This window comes from Leptidea sinapis, chromosome 3 (genome assembly GCF_905404315.1).
Source record: "Leptidea sinapis chromosome 3, ilLepSina1.1, whole genome shotgun sequence".
Lineage (NCBI taxonomy): Eukaryota > Metazoa > Arthropoda > Insecta > Lepidoptera > Pieridae > Leptidea > Leptidea sinapis.
Window position 1 is genome coordinate 5,333,217 of NC_066267.1, and position 21,694 is coordinate 5,354,910.

The window sequence follows — 21,694 nt, forward strand, 5'->3', positions numbered from 1 at the left end:
TCGATTCTCTTCACTGGGACATCGACAGCGAAGGGCTGCTCGACAACGAAGAGTATGAGACAGCATTCGCTGAGATGGAGAAGAAATACAACACCATGAAGAAGGCAGTGAACAGACAGATGTGGTCGTCATCTTACAGGGAACGTTCAACCCCACAAATGGACATTCCCACCTTCAGCGGAAACTACCAAGATTGGATATGTTTTAAAGATTTATTCTCCGAAACAATTCACCATAATAAATCTTTACCAAATGCGCAGAAAATGCAATTCTTGAAAAGTAAGCTCCGTGGCGAGGCTGAAAAATTAGTTCACCATTTACGCATCAATTCTGAAAACTACGAAGTATGCTGGGACATATTAAACCAACGTTACCATAATACTAGGTTAATATTTAATTCTCACATACAATTGTTACTAACCATGCCTACGATTCAACATCAATCTGCAGCGGTCATCAAAAGGTTACATGACACCACCAACGAGTGTCTTAACTCTATAAAAGCAATGGGCATCGACATTTCCAACTGGGACCCATTGATCGTCTATATTTTGTGCCAAAAGTTAGATACTGAAACCCATAATGATTACATTGTGTCGCTTAAGAATCCAAAAGAATTGCCTACTTTGTTAGATTTTTTGAAATTTTTAGAAATTAAATTTACTTCGTTAGAAAGCTCTCGTCGTAAGCAGGACTTCAACAAATCAAATTCATCCCAGGTACACCAAAACCAATACCAAAAACCATGGGCTGAAAAGCATACCAATAACCATTTACATAATTTTATGAACAGAAATTTTAAACCAAGACCAGCTGTAATAAACCACGTCAATACGAAACCAGTACATATTGCGCCACAACGGAAATGCATACTCTGTAAAACGTGTTGCCATGAATTGTTTAAATGCAAACAATTTCTAGAATCCGCACCGCTGAATCGACTTAAGGTCATTGAATCCAACAAATTATGTAAAAACTGTTTAATTAACCATTATGACAAGGAATGTTCTTCGGAAAAAACTTGCCGTTTTTGTAACCAGCAGCATAATACTCTTCTGCATAATGCTCTTGTCACTTTTGCACCATCTACTTCTAGAAATACCGAGATCGAAAGATCTCCTAGAAGATCCAATATATGCGTTACCAATGCCCCACAAGAAACCATGCCCAAATTATTAGCAACAGCTAAAGTTAATATTATGTCTATGGATGGCTGTCACCATACCATGCGAGCCCTCATAGACCCGTGCGCGGAGTCATCTCTCATTACAGAGAATGCCGCTCAACTTTTAGGCCTACCCAGGATTAAGCGCCACTGTGTGGTGGTCGGAGTAGGCGCAAAAGCCAACAATAGTAAGGGAGTCGCACAGCTTTCAGTGTCATCTCTTCATAATAATTTCACATTTAAAACGGAAGCCTATGTGATGAAGCATGTCGTCGGGAATTTACCACACGAAACATTAGAAAAACCAGCTTGGCCGTATTTACAAAAGTTACCACTCGCAGATCCAGAGTTTTATAAAAGTAGACCAATAGATTTAATTTTAAGCGTTGAAGTTTACGAATTAATTATTTTACCAGGTTTAATTCGTAATGGCACATCACTACCAATCGCGCAAAATACCAAGCTCGGTTGGATTCTTAGTGGTACCATAAAACCAAACCAAACATATTGCAACGTCGTCATGGTCGACTTGCAGGATATACAGCGGTTCTGGGAGATTGAAGATATCTCAGACAACTCTGTAAATATTACGGATGAAGATAACCATTGCCTTCATCATTATCAACAGCATACTACGCGCAAACCAGACGGACGTTATGTTGTACGGTTACCATTAAAACCAGAGATTACCGAAAAATTGGGTGAGTCTAAAACCAAAGCCGTAGCCCAATTTCGGCAATTAGAACGCAGATTTTGTAAAAATAAAATTATCGAACAGAACTACAAACAATTTATCCATGAATATATTAATTTAAACCATATGAAGAAATGTAATAGTAATCCGATACTTCAGTGCTATTTACCTCACCATTGTGTAATCAGAACGGATTCCACGACGACTGCCACGCGAGTTGTTTTTAATGCCTCAGCGAAAACTTCGACTGGACTTTCGTTGAATGACCTTATGTACTCTGGACCAAATTTACAAGAGGATTTGTTTACTCTCATATTAAAGTGGAGGCAGTACCAAATAGCCTTCACAGCCGATATAGAGAAGATGTTCAGATTTATAGATGTCCATGATGATGACCAGCCGCTCCAGAAGATCGTGTGGAGGGACTCTGAAAAGCAACCATTAGAAGAATACCAACTTACCACTGTCACATACGGCACCAAGGCCGCACCATTCCTAGCCATGATGACATTGAAACGTCTGGCTAAGGATGAAGGTCACCGTTACCCAGAAGCAGCAGAAGTTCTGGCTACCAGGCTCTACATGGATGACCTCCTCCATGGACATCATGACCTCCAGTCTGCAAGGAGGCTGATTTCCGACCTCATAAATCTCCTTAAGTTAGGTGGATTCAATCTAAGGAAGTGGTCGTCAAATCAACCAGATGTACTACCAGATAACCAGTTACCATGCGAAGACCAAGCATATGTTTTTAAATACCAGGAATCAACCAAGGCATTAGGACTTAAGTGGCATCCCGACGAAGATTATTTCACTTTTCAATTGAATTCCGAACCAGTCAGTAAACTCACCAAAAGAAGTTTACTCTCGAATATATCGAAGATATTTGATCCGCTTGGATGGCTTTCACCAGTTACCACCAAGTTGAAACTACTCTTCCAGGAAGTATGGCTCTTAAATCTTCTGTGGGACGACGAATTACCAGCTGACATCAACACAAAATGGAAAACCATAGAGGCTGACATCACGAAAATTAGCCATATTACCATACCAAGGTGGTTGCAGTCTTCTAAGAACGACACCATTGAATTACATGGGTTTTGTGATTCATCACAAAATGCCTACGCTTGTGTTGTATACTGCAGAGTCAACAATATTACCAGCAACCAGTCTTCTGTAGTATTAGTAGCTTCGAAGTCTCGTCTCGTACCTGTAAAGAAAAATGTATCGTTACCTAGATTAGAGTTATGTGCAGCGGTTCTACTTACCAAGGTCATGAAGATCACCTGTAAATGCCTATCAGATTACAACATCAAAATCTACGGTTGGTCTGATTCGACAGCTGTGTTAGGCTGGCTCAACGGCGACCCATGTAAATGGAAACCATTCGTCGCGAATAGGGTGAAGCAGGTCATTGACATTATACCATCGAGTAGCTGGCATTATGTGTCAACAAAGGACAACCCAGCTGACTGCGCAAGTAGAGGCATTACCACAGAACAGCTGATTAACCATTCCATGTGGTGGATAGGTCCCCACTGGCTAAGATCGTTTGAAGAGTCCAAATTAACCAATAAATTATATACAACCTGCGAAGAGCTTAAAAAACCATTATTAAATATAAATGTAAACACAATTAAATATCAAAACAAGGTTATAGATAGTATAATTAGCAGATACAGCGATTTTACGCGAGCTTCAAGAGTGCTTGCGTGGGTGTTACGTTTTACACCTAAGTCATTTAATACTAATAAAACAAACTACTTAACTATATTAGAAATAAGAAAAGCTAAAAACTTAATTATAAGGCATATACAACAAGTAGAATTTTTAGAAGATATACAATATATTAAAAACCATAACCAACCTAACCCTAAGAGTAAATTATTAAAATTGAAACCATTTATTGATAACCAGGGGCTCTTGAGGGTTGGGGGGCGATTGACCAACGCCAAAATAGAAGATAGTATGAAACATCCGTGTATTTTACCACATAACCATTTGCTTACTGACATGATTATTGACCACGCGCATAAGATGACCTTTCATGGGGGTCCCCGGTTAACCCTTGCTTGGCTGCGTCAAGAATATTGGATCCTGGGAGGAAACAATGCTGTAAAGAAGAGGCTACGGAGATGTGTGCTATGTAGAAGGCACGACCCCCTGAAACACGACCAGTTGATGGGAGACTTACCACCTGCAAGAATCAACAGGACCCGCCCCTTTTACCATTTGGGGGTTGATTTTACTGGTTTTGTTGACGTCAAGTCTGCGAAGGGTAGATCAGTGAGATGTACCAAAGGATATGTCGCCGTCTTCGTGTGTATGGCGACCAAGGCTGTACATTTGGAGTTGGTCTCTGATCTCACCGCCTCAGCATTTTTGGCAGCCCTCAGAAGACTTGCGGCCAGGAGAGGATCGCCCGGTCACATTTACAGTGACAACGGGACGAACTTTATAAAAGCAAATAGAGTTTTGCAAGAGGAGATTGTTAACTTGAAAACCATATTGAATGACCAGTTTTATGCAGAAATAGCTGAAATGTCGATAGAATGGCACTTCAACGCACCATCTTGGCCAAGCGCAGGCGGTCTCTGGGAGGCTGCAGTGAAGAGCTTGAAATACCACCTGAAGCGAGTAATAGGAGAACAAAAACTCACCTACGAGGAGTTCTCTACTCTTCTAGCTCAGCTAGAAGGATGCCTTAACTCCAGACCTCTGTGCCCGCTGAGTGAAGACGTCGAAGACTTAGATTGTTTGACCCCTTCTCATTTTCTGTCCAGTGGACCAACATTGACCATTGTTGAGTCAGAACACGACTTACGAACCAGATGGCAGTTAGTGCAGAAGATTTACCAAGATGTGTGGAAGAGATGGAGAGCGGAGTACCTCACACAGTTGAACGCTAGGTCCAAGTGGCGACGTTCACAACCAAATTTAAATGTTGGCGGCATTGTAATTATACACGATGCTAACCTGCCACCGGGTAAATGGGCTCTCGGTCGAATCGTGCAGCTACATCCGGGGCAAGATGGGCTAGTTCGAGTAGTCTCTGTTAAAACCAAAAATGGCATTATGAAGCGACCAGTAGTCAAACTATCTCTTTTACCTATTAACCACTCCAACGACGAAGACAGTAACCAAATTCATGAAACCACTGACCATAACCAGCCGAAACACCAGTCGAACGACGATTTACCAAAACCAAAGCGACGAGCTAGAAGAGGAATTGTTAATTTATTTACCATGGCACTTATGTTGTTTACCTTTTTATTTTCACCAGCCACGTGTGCATACAACGCTATAAACTTCAACGACAGTCAAAGTTTATATTTAGATAAAATATCAACCATGCGACTAGTTCAGGACGAATGGAAACTAGTTGTATACTACGATTTAAAACCATATTGGCAAGGCAGTAAATTGTTATCCAAATATATTGATCATATGGAATATATTTGCAAGGAATCGTCAGTCAGAAACCATTGTGAATCTATTTTAATACAATTACAGCACAGTTATACAGAGTTATCGCATTACAATAACATTCTGTCGACGCAGCAGTTCCCACGCGGGCACGCGCGGCGCAGGCGCGGCCTTATCAACGCTGTGGGTAATGTTGCACACGCGCTGTTCGGTGTACTCGATGACCAATTCGCTAAGCAGTATATTCAGGACATCGATTTAATTAGGGAAAACCAAAACCATCTTGCTGCTCTATGGAAAAACCAGACTTCCGTAATAGAAGCAGAATATAATGTATTGAAGAGGATGCAAGGCTCAATTGACAAACAATATAAAATATTTACTCATTACCTTAACCAGTTAAAGAACGCTACCAATGATGTCAAGAGTCAATTGAAAGACGTGGAAAACAATAATGAATTTTTATTATGCGCTATGGCAGCTAACAGCTTGGAGTCGAATTTGAAGAATGTGCAGGATGTTCTTTTAGATACTGTTTCGGAGGTGTACTTTGGGAAGTTCAACATACATCTTTTGAAACCCGACCAGCTTCTAGAAGAATTAAATATTATTTCCGGAAGATTGTCCAACGATTTAAGTTTACCAATAGAGAACACGCATACAGAATTAACCAAAATGTACCATTTACTCAAGGTCAGAGCGAAAATGCTAAATGACTATTTTATTTTTGAAATTAGAATACCATTAGTGAGTAGAGACCATTACCAAGTATATAAAATTTATCCTGTACCAAGACGGAACGGCAAAACCATGGTCACCCTAGTTCCAGTTTCGGATTACATTGCGATCAACTTACGAAGAGACTCATTTATGACCATATCACACTTAGAATTAAATAATTGTCTTCATTTAGATACTGAGACACAACTTTGTCCTTTGGAAAAACCAATTTCTCATATGAGGCATGATGACGTCATGTGCTCCAAAGACCAGGAGACGAAGCAGTGCAGAACCAAAACTGCCAAATGTCTAGATTGGTGGTCTCAGCTAAGCGAGGTCAATACATACTTTTTCTTTTGCTGCGACTCGTATCCAGTACGTATCATCTGTGGAGAGCAAATGTTTTCCAATCATCTTAATAATAGCGGCATTATTAGGTTGGGTCCAGATTGTGTTCTGAAAGGACAAGACATTACCATTTATGCTCGGAGGCTTCAGAACAATACATTAACCATACAGACGGATATACCAGCTATAGACATTCACCCCATCAACCACATCTTTAACCAGAATAAGACGTTCGTGTCGCTGATTTCGGAGCCAGCATCAGTGATGGGTGGTTACGATCAGGAGCTAGATGATATAGGCGCAAAAATAAAACAAATGAATTCAGAGAGTGGTCTAAAGGGTGGTATATCTTATCACGACGTTCACCACTACGTCGCGATATACGTGGTGGCGGGTGTGCTGGTGGCCGGGGCCGCCGCGTACGCCGTGCGGCGGTGGTGCCCGCGCCGCAGCCGACGCCAGGACTCCAGCGCGCCGCCCGCGCCGGCAGCCGCTGGCGCAGGGCCAGCCGCGTCGCACCCGCCGCGCCCTGAGCCGCGGGGTCTGACGAACGCAGCGTTTGTGTATAGTGTTAGTGACCAGTGTGTAAGTGTAGTTAACCACGGGCAATCTAGTGCTAGTAAAAATAGTGATAAGTGTAGTGATGAAGTGAAAGACCAATCCACTTCTCCTGTAGTGCATAGGCATAATTTTAGTGATTACTGTGGCTAGAGACATTAAGGTTACCATTAGATAATGCAAATTTGTTTATCACCTTGTCTCACGTCACTCGCTAACCATAACCATTTCTTTTTTGTACCATCTTCACCACCACTCTTTCTTCTCTCGCGGTGGCAGCATGTACGGTCAACAGCATGTCGACTGTACATCACGTTTCGCGTATCAGCGTTTACGTCGCCTCGCGTTATTTCCTAAGTAATATTGTAACCAGTTCGCGACAAGCCGCCGATCGATTCGCGTGCTCATTACCATACCAACATTTTACCATTTTACCATATAGCATAAGTTAAGGTTTCAATATACCATTTGAGCCTAACTTGTGTTTTACTCTGTACGGAACCAAACCACCGTACACCGGATATCGTCGCGCAGCGACCCGACATACTAGACGTTGCGTTACTTAAAAACGTAACGCTCAATGTAAATTCAATCGAAGTTTTTCACGAATTAGAGTCAGACCACCGGCCCGTCGTCCTAAATCTAGGCCCACCGGTTAACTTTCAACCACCGACGAAAACAGTGATCGACTGGCAACGGCTGGAAAAGGATCTCGAGAGTATCAAGTCCGACGACCTTGACCTTATACCGGACGTTATCGACTCGGTTGCCACGGCTCACAGCGCTATTTCTCATGTGACGTCACACATCCAGAACAGGATCAAGGCCTGCTCCAGGCAGGTCCCGACGATGCAAACGCATCGCCTAAACCTGCCACCAGAGGTCAGGGACTGACTCACGCAGAAGCACAGAGCCACTAGAGTTTACGATAGGTATCCGTCGCTCGAGAATAGGCGCCACCTCCGCTACTTACAGCGGGTGGTACGGAAACGTATCGCGGAACTCCGCGGCGAACGTTGGGACCGCTTGCTCGGTAACCTTAAGCCATCACATGTGGCTTTCTGGAAGCTGCCTTGCGCGTTCAAACAGGAGCCGCCCACTGTCATGCCTCCTTTGGATAGACCGGGACTGCAGCCGGCGCTCGATGACGATGAGAAGGCTGAATGCCTCGCCGACAGTCTCGAGAGTCAGTGCTCTCCAAATGCAGCAGCCAACCCGACACACGTTGACGAAGTTGATCGTGAAGTTGAACGTCGCTCCGCTCTGAGCACTTCAGGCGATGTAATAAAACCCACCTCTTACGAAGAGGTGAAGCTAATTATTAAGGAGCTTCACTCCAAGAAGGCCGCGGGACCCGACACTATAAACAATAGGGTTCTTAAAATCCTACCCTCGACTCTTATTACTTTATTGGTTACCATTTTTAATATTCTTTTGTCTAATAGCGCGTTCCCCGAACAATGGAATGATTCCATTGTTATCGGTATCCCAAAACCCAATAAACCTAAAGCTAATCCGAGTAGCTATAGGCCTATTAGCTTAATTAACTCGATCGGGAAACTTTACGAAAGATTAATTCTCGCGCGTCTTAATCATTATATCGCGGAGCTTAACCTGATACCCGACATACAGTTCGGATTCAGAACCGTGTCTCACTCGTGTCCCCAGCAGGCTCACCGACTCACCGAGTACATTCTCATACGGCGTCAATTTCACGCTACCACGGCAGCCGTGTTTTTCGATGTCGCGAAGGCCTTCGACAAGGTATGGCACAACGGCTTAGTATTCAAGCTGTATCAACTGGGAGTGCCAGACAGGCTCGTGCGCATCATACGAGCCTACGACCGACCGACGTTATTAAATTGTATGAAACACCCATACCGTGGGCGAGGGATTACAAATACTTAGGAGTCACGTTCAACAGCAATATGCACTTCAAGAATCATATCGATACGGTATGCAATAGAGCCCGGTTTGTCCTCAGTCGCCTTGTGTGTGGGCGAAGCAAACTTCCGCTCAAACACAAAGTGACGCTGTACAAAACCATCGTACGGCCCATACTGTCATACGCAAGCGTCGTGTTCGCGCACACCCGACCGAGCTACTTACGTCGTTTGCAAGTACTTCAAAATAAATTCACGCGCATGGCAACCGGAGCTCCGTAGTTCATCCGAAACGTAGATCTTCACCGCGATCTAGAGCTCCCGACGATAGCTCAACACTTCAAAGAGATCTCGCGACGCTTCTTTGACAAGGCTCCTGACCATCCCAACATCTTGGTAAGGAAGGCATGTGGCTACACCTCCCTTCACCATAGTCTCAACCCAATAAGACGTCCCAGGCATGTCACGGTAGACCCGGATGAAGACATCACCATCGCGAACGCGACACCCACACAAACACCGACACAGACACGCACACACCGCCTTCGCAGGCGTAGGCGCGGTCAACCGCCGCAAACCACTGGCACTCGTCACTCTGACGATGGTCAGCGGCCCGCAACCTAGATACACCACACATTCTTTTGATACCCGACGAGACGTTAGTCCTCGTCCTGTAAGCATTTCACTCCACTCACACTCAATCACGGACTGACTGACGGACTGACATACACCACTTACACAATCACAAACACACTCCACAAACAGACACAAACACAAACATACATGCACACAAACTTTTACACTACTTACATACATACAAACATACATACATACACTCATAAACACATACATACACACTTAGATACATTACACAAAACATCACCACACTCGCCGGCGAGTTTGTTCTTCTCATCTTTTCATCTACATTCTCTCTCCCTTCCACAAGCACACAGCCGGTCCGAGGTCGAGTCTCCTTAGGAGACGCCCCGCGACTGTTGTTGCGTAGTCTTTGCGGCCTCCACGGCCCACGTCCTACTTCGCTGTAAAAGCTAGGGCTAACAGCATAGAGGAGGTTTTAGTCGGTATGGGGTGACACTCGAGTCCGACATATTACGCCCCGTTCCGGAGCGTAAATACGTAAATGTATTTCCTACTCTCAAAAAAAAAAATCGTTCCTGGGCACCAATGGCATCTTTCCAATCTTACTGACTAACTGACACCAATTGACACCAATTGACACGAGAGTGGGTCAGGAATTGGAAATAATACTCCGCTTATAATTTATTTAAGCTGCGTAATGTCAACAAGTAACAACTGCCAATAAAATTCTCTTGTTATTAGCGTATAGAAATGTATTTTATTAATTTAATATAGGGGACAAGTTGGACGCTATCTAGGCCACGTTACGATACAAACATTGCTGGTGTCTTTCATCATATTGGGTAAGTTATAGTTCAGAATTTATATACGGCTATCTTGAAAAAACAATGCAACAAATAAATGAAGTCTTTATTTTGTTTTATGGAAGAGGAGGACAAACGAGCTTAAGGGTGTCCTGGTTTTAAGTGATCACCGCCGCGCCGTCCACATTCTCTCGCGCATCACCAGAGGAATCACAGGAGCCTTTAAGGAAGGAAGAAACTTTTTCTTTCTAATAGAACCATAAAAGCAGACTATGAAATCTGGCGGGGAGCATAAAAATTAAAAATTATTCGTTTTTTTTATTGAAAATATGTTATGTTAAAATTTAACACTGAATTAAAGATTTACAACAAAGGGATACGTTTTTCATTAATTATTAAATATGAATAATTAATAATACATTTAATGAAAATGATATTGTTATGACGTGACTTTATATAATTTTTTTAAAACGAATTTATTCTATAATAATTATTAATAATAGAAAAATAATAACACATATCTTGTAGAGTAGGTACCTCTATTTGCATATCCCCAAAATAACTCTACAATTATTACGAATAAATTATATTGATTATGTCCAGTGGCCTAGCGTGGTGGGGCCTCGTGTAAAAAATTGCTTGGTTACCTTATGAAGGGTAAAGATTTCTCACAAAAGAAAAAAAAATATTTGCATAAAATTAAAGGAAATATTAATTCATCATAATTATCTGTCACTTTTTCCAAAAATTTTACAAACAATTCAAATTACATATACACTCTCCTTGCCTTTTTTCAGCAAGCAGCAATAGTTTTTATTAATTTATGCTACAGTGCTCCTAAATTAATAATGCGCATACAGTTCTTCGCTAATGGGCGTATTCCCGGAAACACCCGAATCATTCAATCGTAAGAGCCCTAAACAATGCACTTGCATTTTGCACCTTGTGCGAAAGAAATAGGAGTCAAATCATGTGTTCACAATACGAAAACAAATCGGGCGGTCGGCTGTGCTACTGGTATCCGGTCAGTCAGTCGTCTTTATCTTTAAGTATTGGTGCCGACTGCTCGTGTTCAGTCTATGTGGATAATTATATAGAGCTCCTATTTCACACCCCTCTTGTTATTATTATTGTAATATAATTCTACTAAATTATGCATTTTACCACTCTATATAGATATCGTCTCCCGACGGTCGGGAAAAACGACCGTTGCCGAAAAGTGGCGAAGATCTGTATGCGCATTATTAATTTGGGAGTACTGTACGCCCCTAATTATGTCTTCTATACCAAATAATCAACGTCCTTGCAATGATATTATAGTATAAATATCATTGCGTCCTTCTAACACATTAACTTTCGTTAATAATAATTATGTTTGTTATGATTTTAGTGCAGTCGGTATAAATAAATGGAACATTAGGTTAAAGTCTCATGGATAAGTAAAATAATAATTGAATAACACTCAGAATCCACAGTAGGCATATAACTTACCTTTGAATTAATATTCGCGCCATTCAGTTGTTTCTGTTCCATTCTCAGTTAAGATTTGTAAATAATCAATAATTTTATTTGTATTAAAAGCAAAAAAAAAAGTTTCAGAGATTATAACCTACTACTGTCTACCATATTATGTGATTTATACTGAAGTTATCAATACCAAAGCTATCTGGTTATGATGTTATGTTTAATTAGATAACATTCATTTGTATACTGATAGCAATAAGGAAACATTTTCGTGACGAGAAGAACAAACTTCAATGGGTAAATATCTGCTAATTAGAACTGTTCAAAAATTAAAAATTGTAATATGTTTATCGTTAATGGGTGGTAGATTTTGACTTTCAATAAGTGATTATAAATCCTATTTTGAATAAAAATATTTGAATTTGAATGCTTAACGTCCCTTATAATCGATTTTGATTCTGTTAGATCAGTTGGATATGGGTGATATGTCATTTCGGATGTCGCCACTAGATGGCGCTATACAAAATTATCAGATCAAAACTTGGTCCAACACTGTATTTACTTATATTTTTTAATTTTATAAGGGTACTTTTAGCTTTCAAAATTCAAGTTTGTTCAAGTTTTCACCATCTCATCTATCTATTTATATGTATATAATGAGGCACAATCAACACGGGATCGGCAATTAAAGCTAAGCAAATATATTAGATGACAACGTAGACTCGTCTTACGGCCTTTCCCAATATTCAGTCTATCTCTTACTTGAGATAGAAATCGTAACTATCGATGACTTTTCTGTACCAATAAACTCACCTTGTCCGTACACGCTTTTTTTTCGAGAGGAGTAAAATACATTTACGTATTGAAGACCCCGAAACGGGGCCCATATGTCGGGCTCGGGTGTGAACACTCCCTACCGACTAAAAACCTCCTCTGTGCTGATAGCCCTGAAGACTTTTACAGCGAAGCCGGGCGGGGGCCTTGGAGGCCGAAAATGTAGCTCACAGGCGCGGGGCGTCTCGGAAGGAGACTCGAACCTCGGACCGCCTGCTCACTAGGCTGGATGGAGAGAAGATCACTAACGATCTAATATATCTGTTAGTCCAGTGGACTCTAGGTTTGACGAGACTTCGCACTCGCCGGCGAGTGCGGTGATATATGTATGTGTGTGACTATTTGTGTGCAGTGTTATTGTAGGTGTGTGATTTGTGATGTGAGTGTGAGTGTGAGTGGTGTTAAACGATTACAGGACGAGGACTATCTCGTCGGGCTTCTATCAAAGTGTGTGAATCGTATTATATTAGGTTGTGGCCGCTGGAAATCGTCAAAGTGACGAGTGTCAGCGGTTTGATGTACACGGCCGCGCCTACGTCTTCGAGAGCGGTGTGGTTGGTTTGGTGTCGGTGATGGTGTTGGTGTCGCCTTCGCGATCGTAATATAGTCGTCCGGGTCGACTAGTGTCTGTCAATGTGACGATGTATAGCTTACCAGCTATAGAAGTTTGTATGGAAATTGCAATTCACGCGTCCCAATATAAGGCTTCAGATTATTGACAGCCTGTAGATAGTATATTGGGAAAGGCCGTTAGTCTATCGATGTCTGAAACTACTTTTTTAGGTTATAATTTGAGATTTTTTTATCTATAACAACAAAAACTTGATTGAGTCATCAAAGCCTATAATCTAGACATTGTCGAAAATGAAAATTATTTGTTCACTTTGATCTAAATATAGCACATAGGGAAGCGCTTATGAATGGAAAAGTTATACCTACCTACATGTTACCATTTGCCGACTTAAAATCACATCGGAAAACTAGAGCTTTAACAAGTGAAGAGAAGAGGCAAGAAACTCGTTACCAAATAAATATTTAGAGACTACAGTGATGCACAAAAATACGAAATCTATGGAGTAGGTAACTTTCGTAAGTTAAAAATAAAATAAAAAGGAAATAATTATTATTATAAAAACTCAAAAATATTTTAGTTTTGGCAACTCATACGAAAGCTACATTAGCAACTAAACGGTCAAACGTCTCTTAAAATTAATTACATTACATTAATAAATACGGCGAGGAACGCGATGGCTGGTCCAATTTTTTATATAAGTTTGGGGCCGAATCACTTAGATCTGGGAACGTATTGTGGCCTTTGCTAACGCTTAAGCGTATACCGAGAGAAATGAACAGCCCTAGCTGAAATGCAGCGGTATAAAAACGGAAGCGAATCTATTGTAACTGTAACCGATTTTGATTGACAAGTCGTAAACAGTCAGCCACGTTTGGAATTAGCTCCTTAGTATTTGGATCGCGCATTATACGCAATGAAAGAACAGTAGCGTAACTCAGCGGTCTCCTTGAAATTTATACCTACGTCTGGGCGAAGCTAGGTGAGCTAGGGTTGGTACATACAAAAAGTAAAATTACGGATTGTCGATGCGGACGGCGCGGCGCAGCTAATTTAACTCGGACAGCGACCAGTCTCGGTGGCAACCAATAGTTTTATCTCCCCAAAATTGCTTAACGGCTTTGTAAATAAAGTGTATGTGTGTGAGTGCGATTCGGGGGTTCCAGTTTGAAGTTAAAGTACTGTTGTATTACTGTTTTGTGTCATAGTTTAGGCTAGTTTTATTCTATGATTCCGCCTAGTATCCTTAAGTCAGGCGTTTTCAACCTTTTGGTTTATACGGCATACTTTTCTTCATGAAAGTTTCACCGCACCCCAGTAAAAAAGAGCCAAGTGCGAGTCGGACTGGCGCGTAGAGGGTTTCGTATAGTATACCCATAATATGTATAACATAGCGGACAGCAGAGGCTTATTAATAGGGTCTCCTTCACACCTACGTACGTACGAAACCCTAAAAAGAAACGAAAATGAAAATATATGGTTAAAAATTTAATCTTCATTATTTAGTAAATGTAATGCTATTCCTGATTTTAAGTCAGCAATCGCAGCACACCTTAAAGTACACGCGGCACAATTGAAAATATACGCGGTACATATGAAAAATATACGCGGCACACCAGTTGAAAACGTCTGTCTTAAGTACTTCATAGTAACTTGTTGAATGTTCGAAGTCCCTAGCACCGGTACCATCCTCGATCTATCATCCCCCCCCCCCCCCATTTATTTCCCCATAAAATTACTTAATACCACATAGATAGGGATATAGAATGAAAGCTCGTTATATTAATTAGAATTTTATTTAGATTGATACAATATTCTTAAATTGACTTCTATCACAGTTCAACAACAACATTAACGTTAATAAGTCATTTTAAATCATTTTAAGACATGACACATGCCTAGGCAAGCATTGTACAGTAAATTTATTAAGTGATAGAGTTTTAAGAGTAAGAATATAAGTACCTACTATAATTTCATTGCTCTTTACATAACTTTTTAAAAGTTAGTCTTATTTAATATTTTCTCTTCCTGCACAAGGCATAGACTTAACAAGCTAGTGTATAGACTTAACTTAACTTAGGGGGTTACCCCCTTATTCATAATGGTCCACTAACTTAAAACAGCTGCTAAGGAGTGTTTTTTCTCATTCTGACTTAGGTCAATAGAAGAAGACAGAATGTGAATTAGCAATGCTTTAAGTTAGCAGACTATTATGAATAAGGGGGAAAGTGTGCGCGAATAATTTTCGACTGTAACCGAGTTTGATTGACAAGTCGTAAAAAGTCAGCCACGGTTGGTATTCGCGTATTAGTATTTTGAATATTACTCCACTAGCTAACGCACACATTGACATGCATTATCATGGGGCTGTTAGGTCGTCTATGACTAACAAATAATTTTAGCCCAACGAGGCCGGCCATTACGGCCTTTTTTCGAAGGTATAGGTGCAAGTCGTATCGGGTTTTATTTGACGGGTATTATTGGATATATTTTTTTTTAAGAAAATCTGCAGAAACCAGCATAATAAAATCAGATGGGCTTGTTATTATATATACTTATTGTAGTATACTGACATCTAGTCGTAACAGAGTATGTGTTAACTATCATTGTCACTGTCACGACATCGACAGTGACGTTAGCCGTGTGACGTTGAGTGCTATATAAGGAATGCACAGTACAGCGGAAGGACTGTTCTAATCGGCTGTTGGTTGCGTGCGGACGTGTTCGGGTGTAGTGCTACATAGTTAAGATTAGTTGTTTCAATCGTGAGCAAACGATGAACATTACACTTATTATAATATATTTATTAATTAAATTGTTAACAAAGTACCTATAATAAAAAGAACCACCGAAACAAACTAAGACTATCAAAATATAAACGACACAGTTGATAAATAAAAAAGAACAAACAAAACAATTAATGGAGATACGGTGAAAATTAAGATTTTTCTTATCTCTTATTAGCTGTATCTTAGATAATTTATACGTCTAGATAGTCTTTTGCTGCTAGACAACCGATAAAAACAGACCAGGCATATTACTTTAGTGTGCGTGAAAAGATCGTCTTACACTCGTGATTTGTGCTAGTGTGCGTGTACAATCACATACGCCTTCATTGTGTGGTGGAACAAAGCCAACCAAAAAACAACTGCAGACAGACTAAATAGCCTGCAGAGACTTGCCTGTATGTTGGTAACCGGAGCCATGACGTCTACTCCTGGTGCGGCCATTGAAGCAATGCTAAACCTACCGCCTCTTCCACTGTTCATACAGCAAGAGGCGAAGGCAAGCATGCTGAGGGCAATCGCCCAGGGGGGTTCATGTAACTGGATGTCGCAAACGCTTAGGACCTTAGAGGACTCAGTTCTGCGAGACCACATATTAGGCATGTTACCTGATCAGATGATTCCACAATTAATCTCTGTTAAACACTATATCGTGTAACTACCTTCCAGGGACGACTGGATGAACAACAAAGTCACGTGGAAGGACGGGAGCCTCATGTGGTTCACCGATGGGTCTAAAATGGAAAATGAAGTCGGCTGTGGGGTCTATGGAGATCGCCCCAGGTTTAAATCCAGCACAAACCTGGGAAGCTTTACTCCATATTTCAAGCAGAGGTGTACGCCATCCTGGAATGCGCGGAAACCAATATCCAAAAAGGCTACTTCAATCATAACATATACATTCACTCTGATAGTCAGGCAGCATTGTTGGCTTTAGACGCTGACTTGACGTCGTCTAAGTTAGTCAATAATTGCGTTGAATGCCTGAATTCATTAGGCATGAAAAACAGAGTGATTCTCAGATGGGTCCCAGGGCATGCCGGAATCATAGGCAATGAAATGGCCGATGAGCTCGCAAGAGCTGGGGCTAAAGCAGTCCGATATGGTCCGGAACCCATTTGTGGACTGCCCAAGAGCGCCATCCGACACACCCTGAGTAACCAATGTAAACAAGAAGCACTTAAACGCTGGAACAACTCTTCAGGTTTAAACCACTCTAAAGCACTGATAAGGGCATTCAACAGTAGCTATGCGAATGAAGCCCTATCATTGAACAGGAAAAATCTATGCATAATCACTAGGATGCTAACCGGGCACTGTCGCCTAAACAAGCACCTCAGTGTGGTCGGCATCAGAAGCGACAAAGCTTGCAGGTTCTGCCTTGAGGATGATGAAACACCTATTCATCTACTCTGCGACTGCGGCCCACTAATGCATAAGCGTAACACAATCTTTGGTAACTACTTTGTACAACCAGATAGTGTTTGCAACACTCGCGTCAAGGAAATACTGCGGTTCGTAAAGGCGGCAGGGCTTGACGATGAGCTTTAGTATGAGTGGCGAACACAATAGTCCAATTCTGGACGCGGTGTTACTAGGAACCTTTTAGGACCAGGAAATAGCCACCCTCTTCAAATAATAATAATAATAAATAATAGTGTGCGTGCATTGCTCAAAATAGAGGTTAACTCTCAATTCATTTGTTTTTCGACGTTGTATGACAGCTGTCATAATCTATCTACGAATAACGGCCGCTCCCAAGATAATATCTACAGATAGAGATAAATTACTACCTTCTAATGTCACTAATTAGCTGTGAATAATCTGAAGCTGTCCCAATATACCCGATAAGTCATTCTTATCACCTTATATTGGGACGCGTGAATTGCAATTTCCATACAAACTTCTATCGCTGGTAAGCTATACGTCCTCACATTGACAGACAGCGTGTACGGATAAGGTGAGTTACCGTCGAATGTCGATAAGTTGATTGGGACAGAAAAGTCAACGATACTCGTAGTTACGATTTTTGTCTCAAGGAGGCCACAATCGGAGATAAATTGAATATTGGGAACGGCCGTAAATGATTAGATCATTTGATCGTTTTGAACCATAGCTCGAAATATCGAAGTTTTTACTGAAACGAAGCGCGCCGTTCACCAGCTATCTGTTAGATAAAATATAAGAATTGAGCTATAACAATCTGATTGATAAACATATCTATCGAATTGTTGTCGGAGTTTATTAGAAATTACCTGATAATCAACTATTCTCAGATTTTATCAGCTCTTTTGAGCTCTTCTCTTCTTTCAAATCTTTTGAAGTAAATTGTAAAAAAAATGTAGTAGTTATAGAAGAGAAACTATTCAACATTAATTAACATGTAATCATAATTTCTTACAGCCGATAAAATTTAATTTAAAAATGATGTGGTGTCGTGGGACACCAGGTAGGAACGAAGTTCCTTCGGCTAATGTAGAATCGACACAAATTGCAAAAAAAATAGTTCTAATATTGCTATAATCGTTATCATATATTAATATAATAACATTGATAATATATACACTACTCGCTTGTGTATGCGACTGTCGCGCCTGCGCACGTCTCATTTAACCGTTTTATTCCACGCACTTTTCCACGCCCTTTTTTCCACGGGTTTTTTCTTACGGTTTTATTATCACATTTTCTTCAGTTCGGTCGCGCAGCAAAATCTCTATCCCCTCCAAGCCTGCCGTAAGGAACTTCGTTCCAATAACTATTAATTGATACACATTGAACATTTGAATGTAAAAAATATAAAAGAGACTTTTTAGATAGACATCAATCTAAACCTTAAAAACTAATAAATATTTAAGAATCAATTCCTTTAGCAGTGCAAGAAAACATGTATTATATACCTAATTTCATTATTTAATATATATATATATATATATGTATGTCACCGTGAGCTGTCAAGAACTAACATTTAAGTTTAATATTATGTGTTAGGAATCAATTTCAAATTACTTTTCATCGTTTGCATTGAAAACCTTAATTAACTAGGAGTCGATGGTTTTGTCTATTGTTAATACAATCAGCGCCACCTATCGGAGGTTTCACGTCGAATTGATTATAACGCCATCTATACGATTACATGTGCAACTGCAGGCACGCTGCTCCCACCGCCGATAATTTTCCACGACTTGCGAAAAAACGATGTCAAGGAATTTACAGAAAATTTGTGCGAATGGGAACATTCGGAACTACGAAACTTACACCCAATAAGACTTCGTCCTAGTAATGACGTGATGCAAATACGAAATTTATTTGCCGACTTCTTTACATCTCGATCTGGTGCTTTAAATTGGCAATACGATGCCATATAACTTAATAATATATTTTTAATAATAAAATAAAACACAACACATACCCTTGTTCTTCTTTTCTGCCTCCGACAAGTTTGTCCATTCCCTGCAAACATTTTGGTATACCTCTTGCCAAAGCGTGGCCTTAATATTCCTATCTCTGTACTGATTCAACGACTTGTCATATAATGCTGGCCTTTTTTCAACTTCAATAATAATGTTTTTCGACACATTATCGCAGTCTACAGACGTTGTTTCTGAATCGGACGACATGACACAATCTCTTTACAATAGCACCGCGACCGCAAAGAACGTCTAACCTCTGCGATCGCCCAGTCGAGACTGAATAGAAAACCGAATGCGGTTAACCGCTGTGCGTGCGCCACCATACTAATACTATTGGTCACAAAAAAAACGCGCTTTTACAAACCGCGATCAAAATGTAGCAAGTTGCGTTTTTAAAATCAGTCACTGAAAATTCGCTAATGCATGCGCTTGTATAGAAAGCTATGTGTTATATTTTTTTGCGTGTTCAGACTTACGTTTAAAAGAAAGCGTTTAATCGCAGTGCGTGCTAAGCCTTAGCGTCTGGTCCACCCCACCCCCCGGACGAATGCAAACGATGATAAGTAATTTGAAATTAAATCCTAACGGCTCACACATAATAAACTTTAAATGTAAATTATTGATGGAAGCTCGCGGCGACACGGCCATTCTGCAGCGCGTTGCGTGCCCTGCATCGCTCCCGGATCCCTTCCAGGCACGAATTCCTCGAGAACTTCGCTGCGACATATATATGTAGTAACGATAACTAATAACCCCCTTATTCATAATGGTCCGCTAACTTTAAACAGCCGCTTAGGAGTGTTTTTTCTCATTCTGACTGAGGTCAATAGAAGAAGACAGAGTGAGAATTAGCAATGCTTTAAGTTAGCAGACTATTATGAATAAGGGGGTAAGAATATATTTTTATCAACACATATATATTATATAATATAATAATAAGCTTATAACTTGAGCATTAAGAGCAATGAATGACATGACAAATTCCTATTAAGTAGGTAATAAAATTATTTATTTAAAAATAAAAGAATACTTATGAGATATTATGCTGTCGCGACACTTTTTGTAAATAATGATGTCTTAGTACACTATTTATTCTATCGTCAATACTTTTCGCAGCGCACGCGCAGTAAATTAATAAATAAAATAATATTTTAGGTATTATTTTTATTCCTATTAGATTAGATTTAGATTTAATGCCTACATTAAATACAATATAGCCTATGTCACCCAGGGATAGCGTAGCTTCTCAACAGTGAAAGAATTGTGTTTTTGTTTCAAATAGGATTAGTAGTGTCGGAGACTCTTCATTGCAAAGAAACAAGCAATAAGTATAGATAAGATTTATCTACAGATTAATAATAATTAAGAGCGTTGAATAAAGATACAAAGCCACAGAGCAAAATAATATAGTTTGAAAAAAATGCAGAGATCTTACATATTCACGACAATACCTTTTTTTGTTTTGGTTTGGTGACTTTTTTTGGGGTGATTAATTAATTGTCATTTAGTCTCCCATTGTTAATGTACCAACAATTTTTGTTCAATCTATTATAATTAAAAACTGTAAAATAATAATTATGTCTGTATTGAAATTTAATTTAATCTAAATCAATCGATTTAATTATTTTGTACGTATTTGTGGACACTTTTGCTGGTGCAGTAAATAAATAAGTATTGCCTCAATACTTTTAACAGTAATAATTAATTAAGTCATACATCAGACCTGGGTAATAATTGAGTCGGAGTACAAACGCCTTATTTGTTATAAAAATTAAGATTAGTACCGATAACGCATATTTCTATAATATATTTTCAATAACAATATTAAGACTAAATAAGGGCTTTTCTTAAATACTACAAATAATAATTAAATAACGATGTATTTAATTATATGATGGATATCCCGTTTGGATAAAATAAAATAACATTACCATTTGGTAAAATAATTAAACGCAAAATACTTATTAACTACACGTTGTAATTGATTTTTCTTTTTCATAATTCAGTCTCGGGTCTTCTTCTTCGACTTTAGACCTGTAACATAAAAAACATATTAATTATAGGTATAGAATATTTTTCGCAGGGCACATAGTTCGGCGGATAGATGGCCGTTGGGGCAGTAAAGTCCTCGAATGGCAACCACGTACCGGAAGACGTAGTGTTGGTAGGCCCCTCACAAGATGGACCGACCATCTGGTCAAGATCGCCGGAATACGTTGGATGAGGGCAGCGCAGGACCGATCGTCCTATGAGGCCTTTGCCCAGTAGAAGACGTCTTCCGACTGATGATGATGATAATGATGATTTTTCACAGCACCAGAAGGTAGATGGTTGATTTTAAAGTCCCATTGTGAATACAAATTTTTGAATTAAATTTTTAATTTTATAAATTATGCGTAAATCTAATCCTTCTTCAAATTAAATCGATAAGA

The 21,694-nt window shown here is 40.0% G+C and overlaps 2 protein-coding genes across 5 annotated transcripts in view; both read right to left on the minus strand.

The window, feature by feature from the left end:
- The window catches only part of LOC126979408 (organic cation transporter 1-like), a 43,834-nt gene extending 24,435 nt beyond the window's left edge, over positions 1 to 19,399 (minus strand). For 2 of the 3 annotated variants that reach the window (XM_050828693.1, XM_050828696.1), the window contains exon 1: positions 19,262 to 19,399. In XM_050828693.1, the coding sequence (XP_050684650.1) occupies positions 19,262 to 19,312 (51 nt within the window). In that variant the 5' untranslated portion in view covers positions 19,313 to 19,399. Of the gene's footprint in view, positions 1 to 11,688; positions 11,954 to 19,261 lie in introns of those variants that run through there. The other variant, XM_050828694.1, reaches the window with a different exon arrangement.
- LOC126979413 (organic cation transporter protein-like) overlaps positions 14,844 to 21,694 on the minus strand; it is a 63,039-nt gene continuing 56,188 nt past the window's right edge. For both annotated transcript variants that reach the window (XM_050828705.1, XM_050828706.1), the window contains one exon: positions 14,844 to 21,296. In XM_050828705.1, coding sequence (XP_050684662.1) covers positions 21,227 to 21,296 — 70 coding nt within the window. In that variant the 3' untranslated portion in view covers positions 14,844 to 21,226. The remainder of the gene's footprint in view (positions 21,297 to 21,694) is intronic.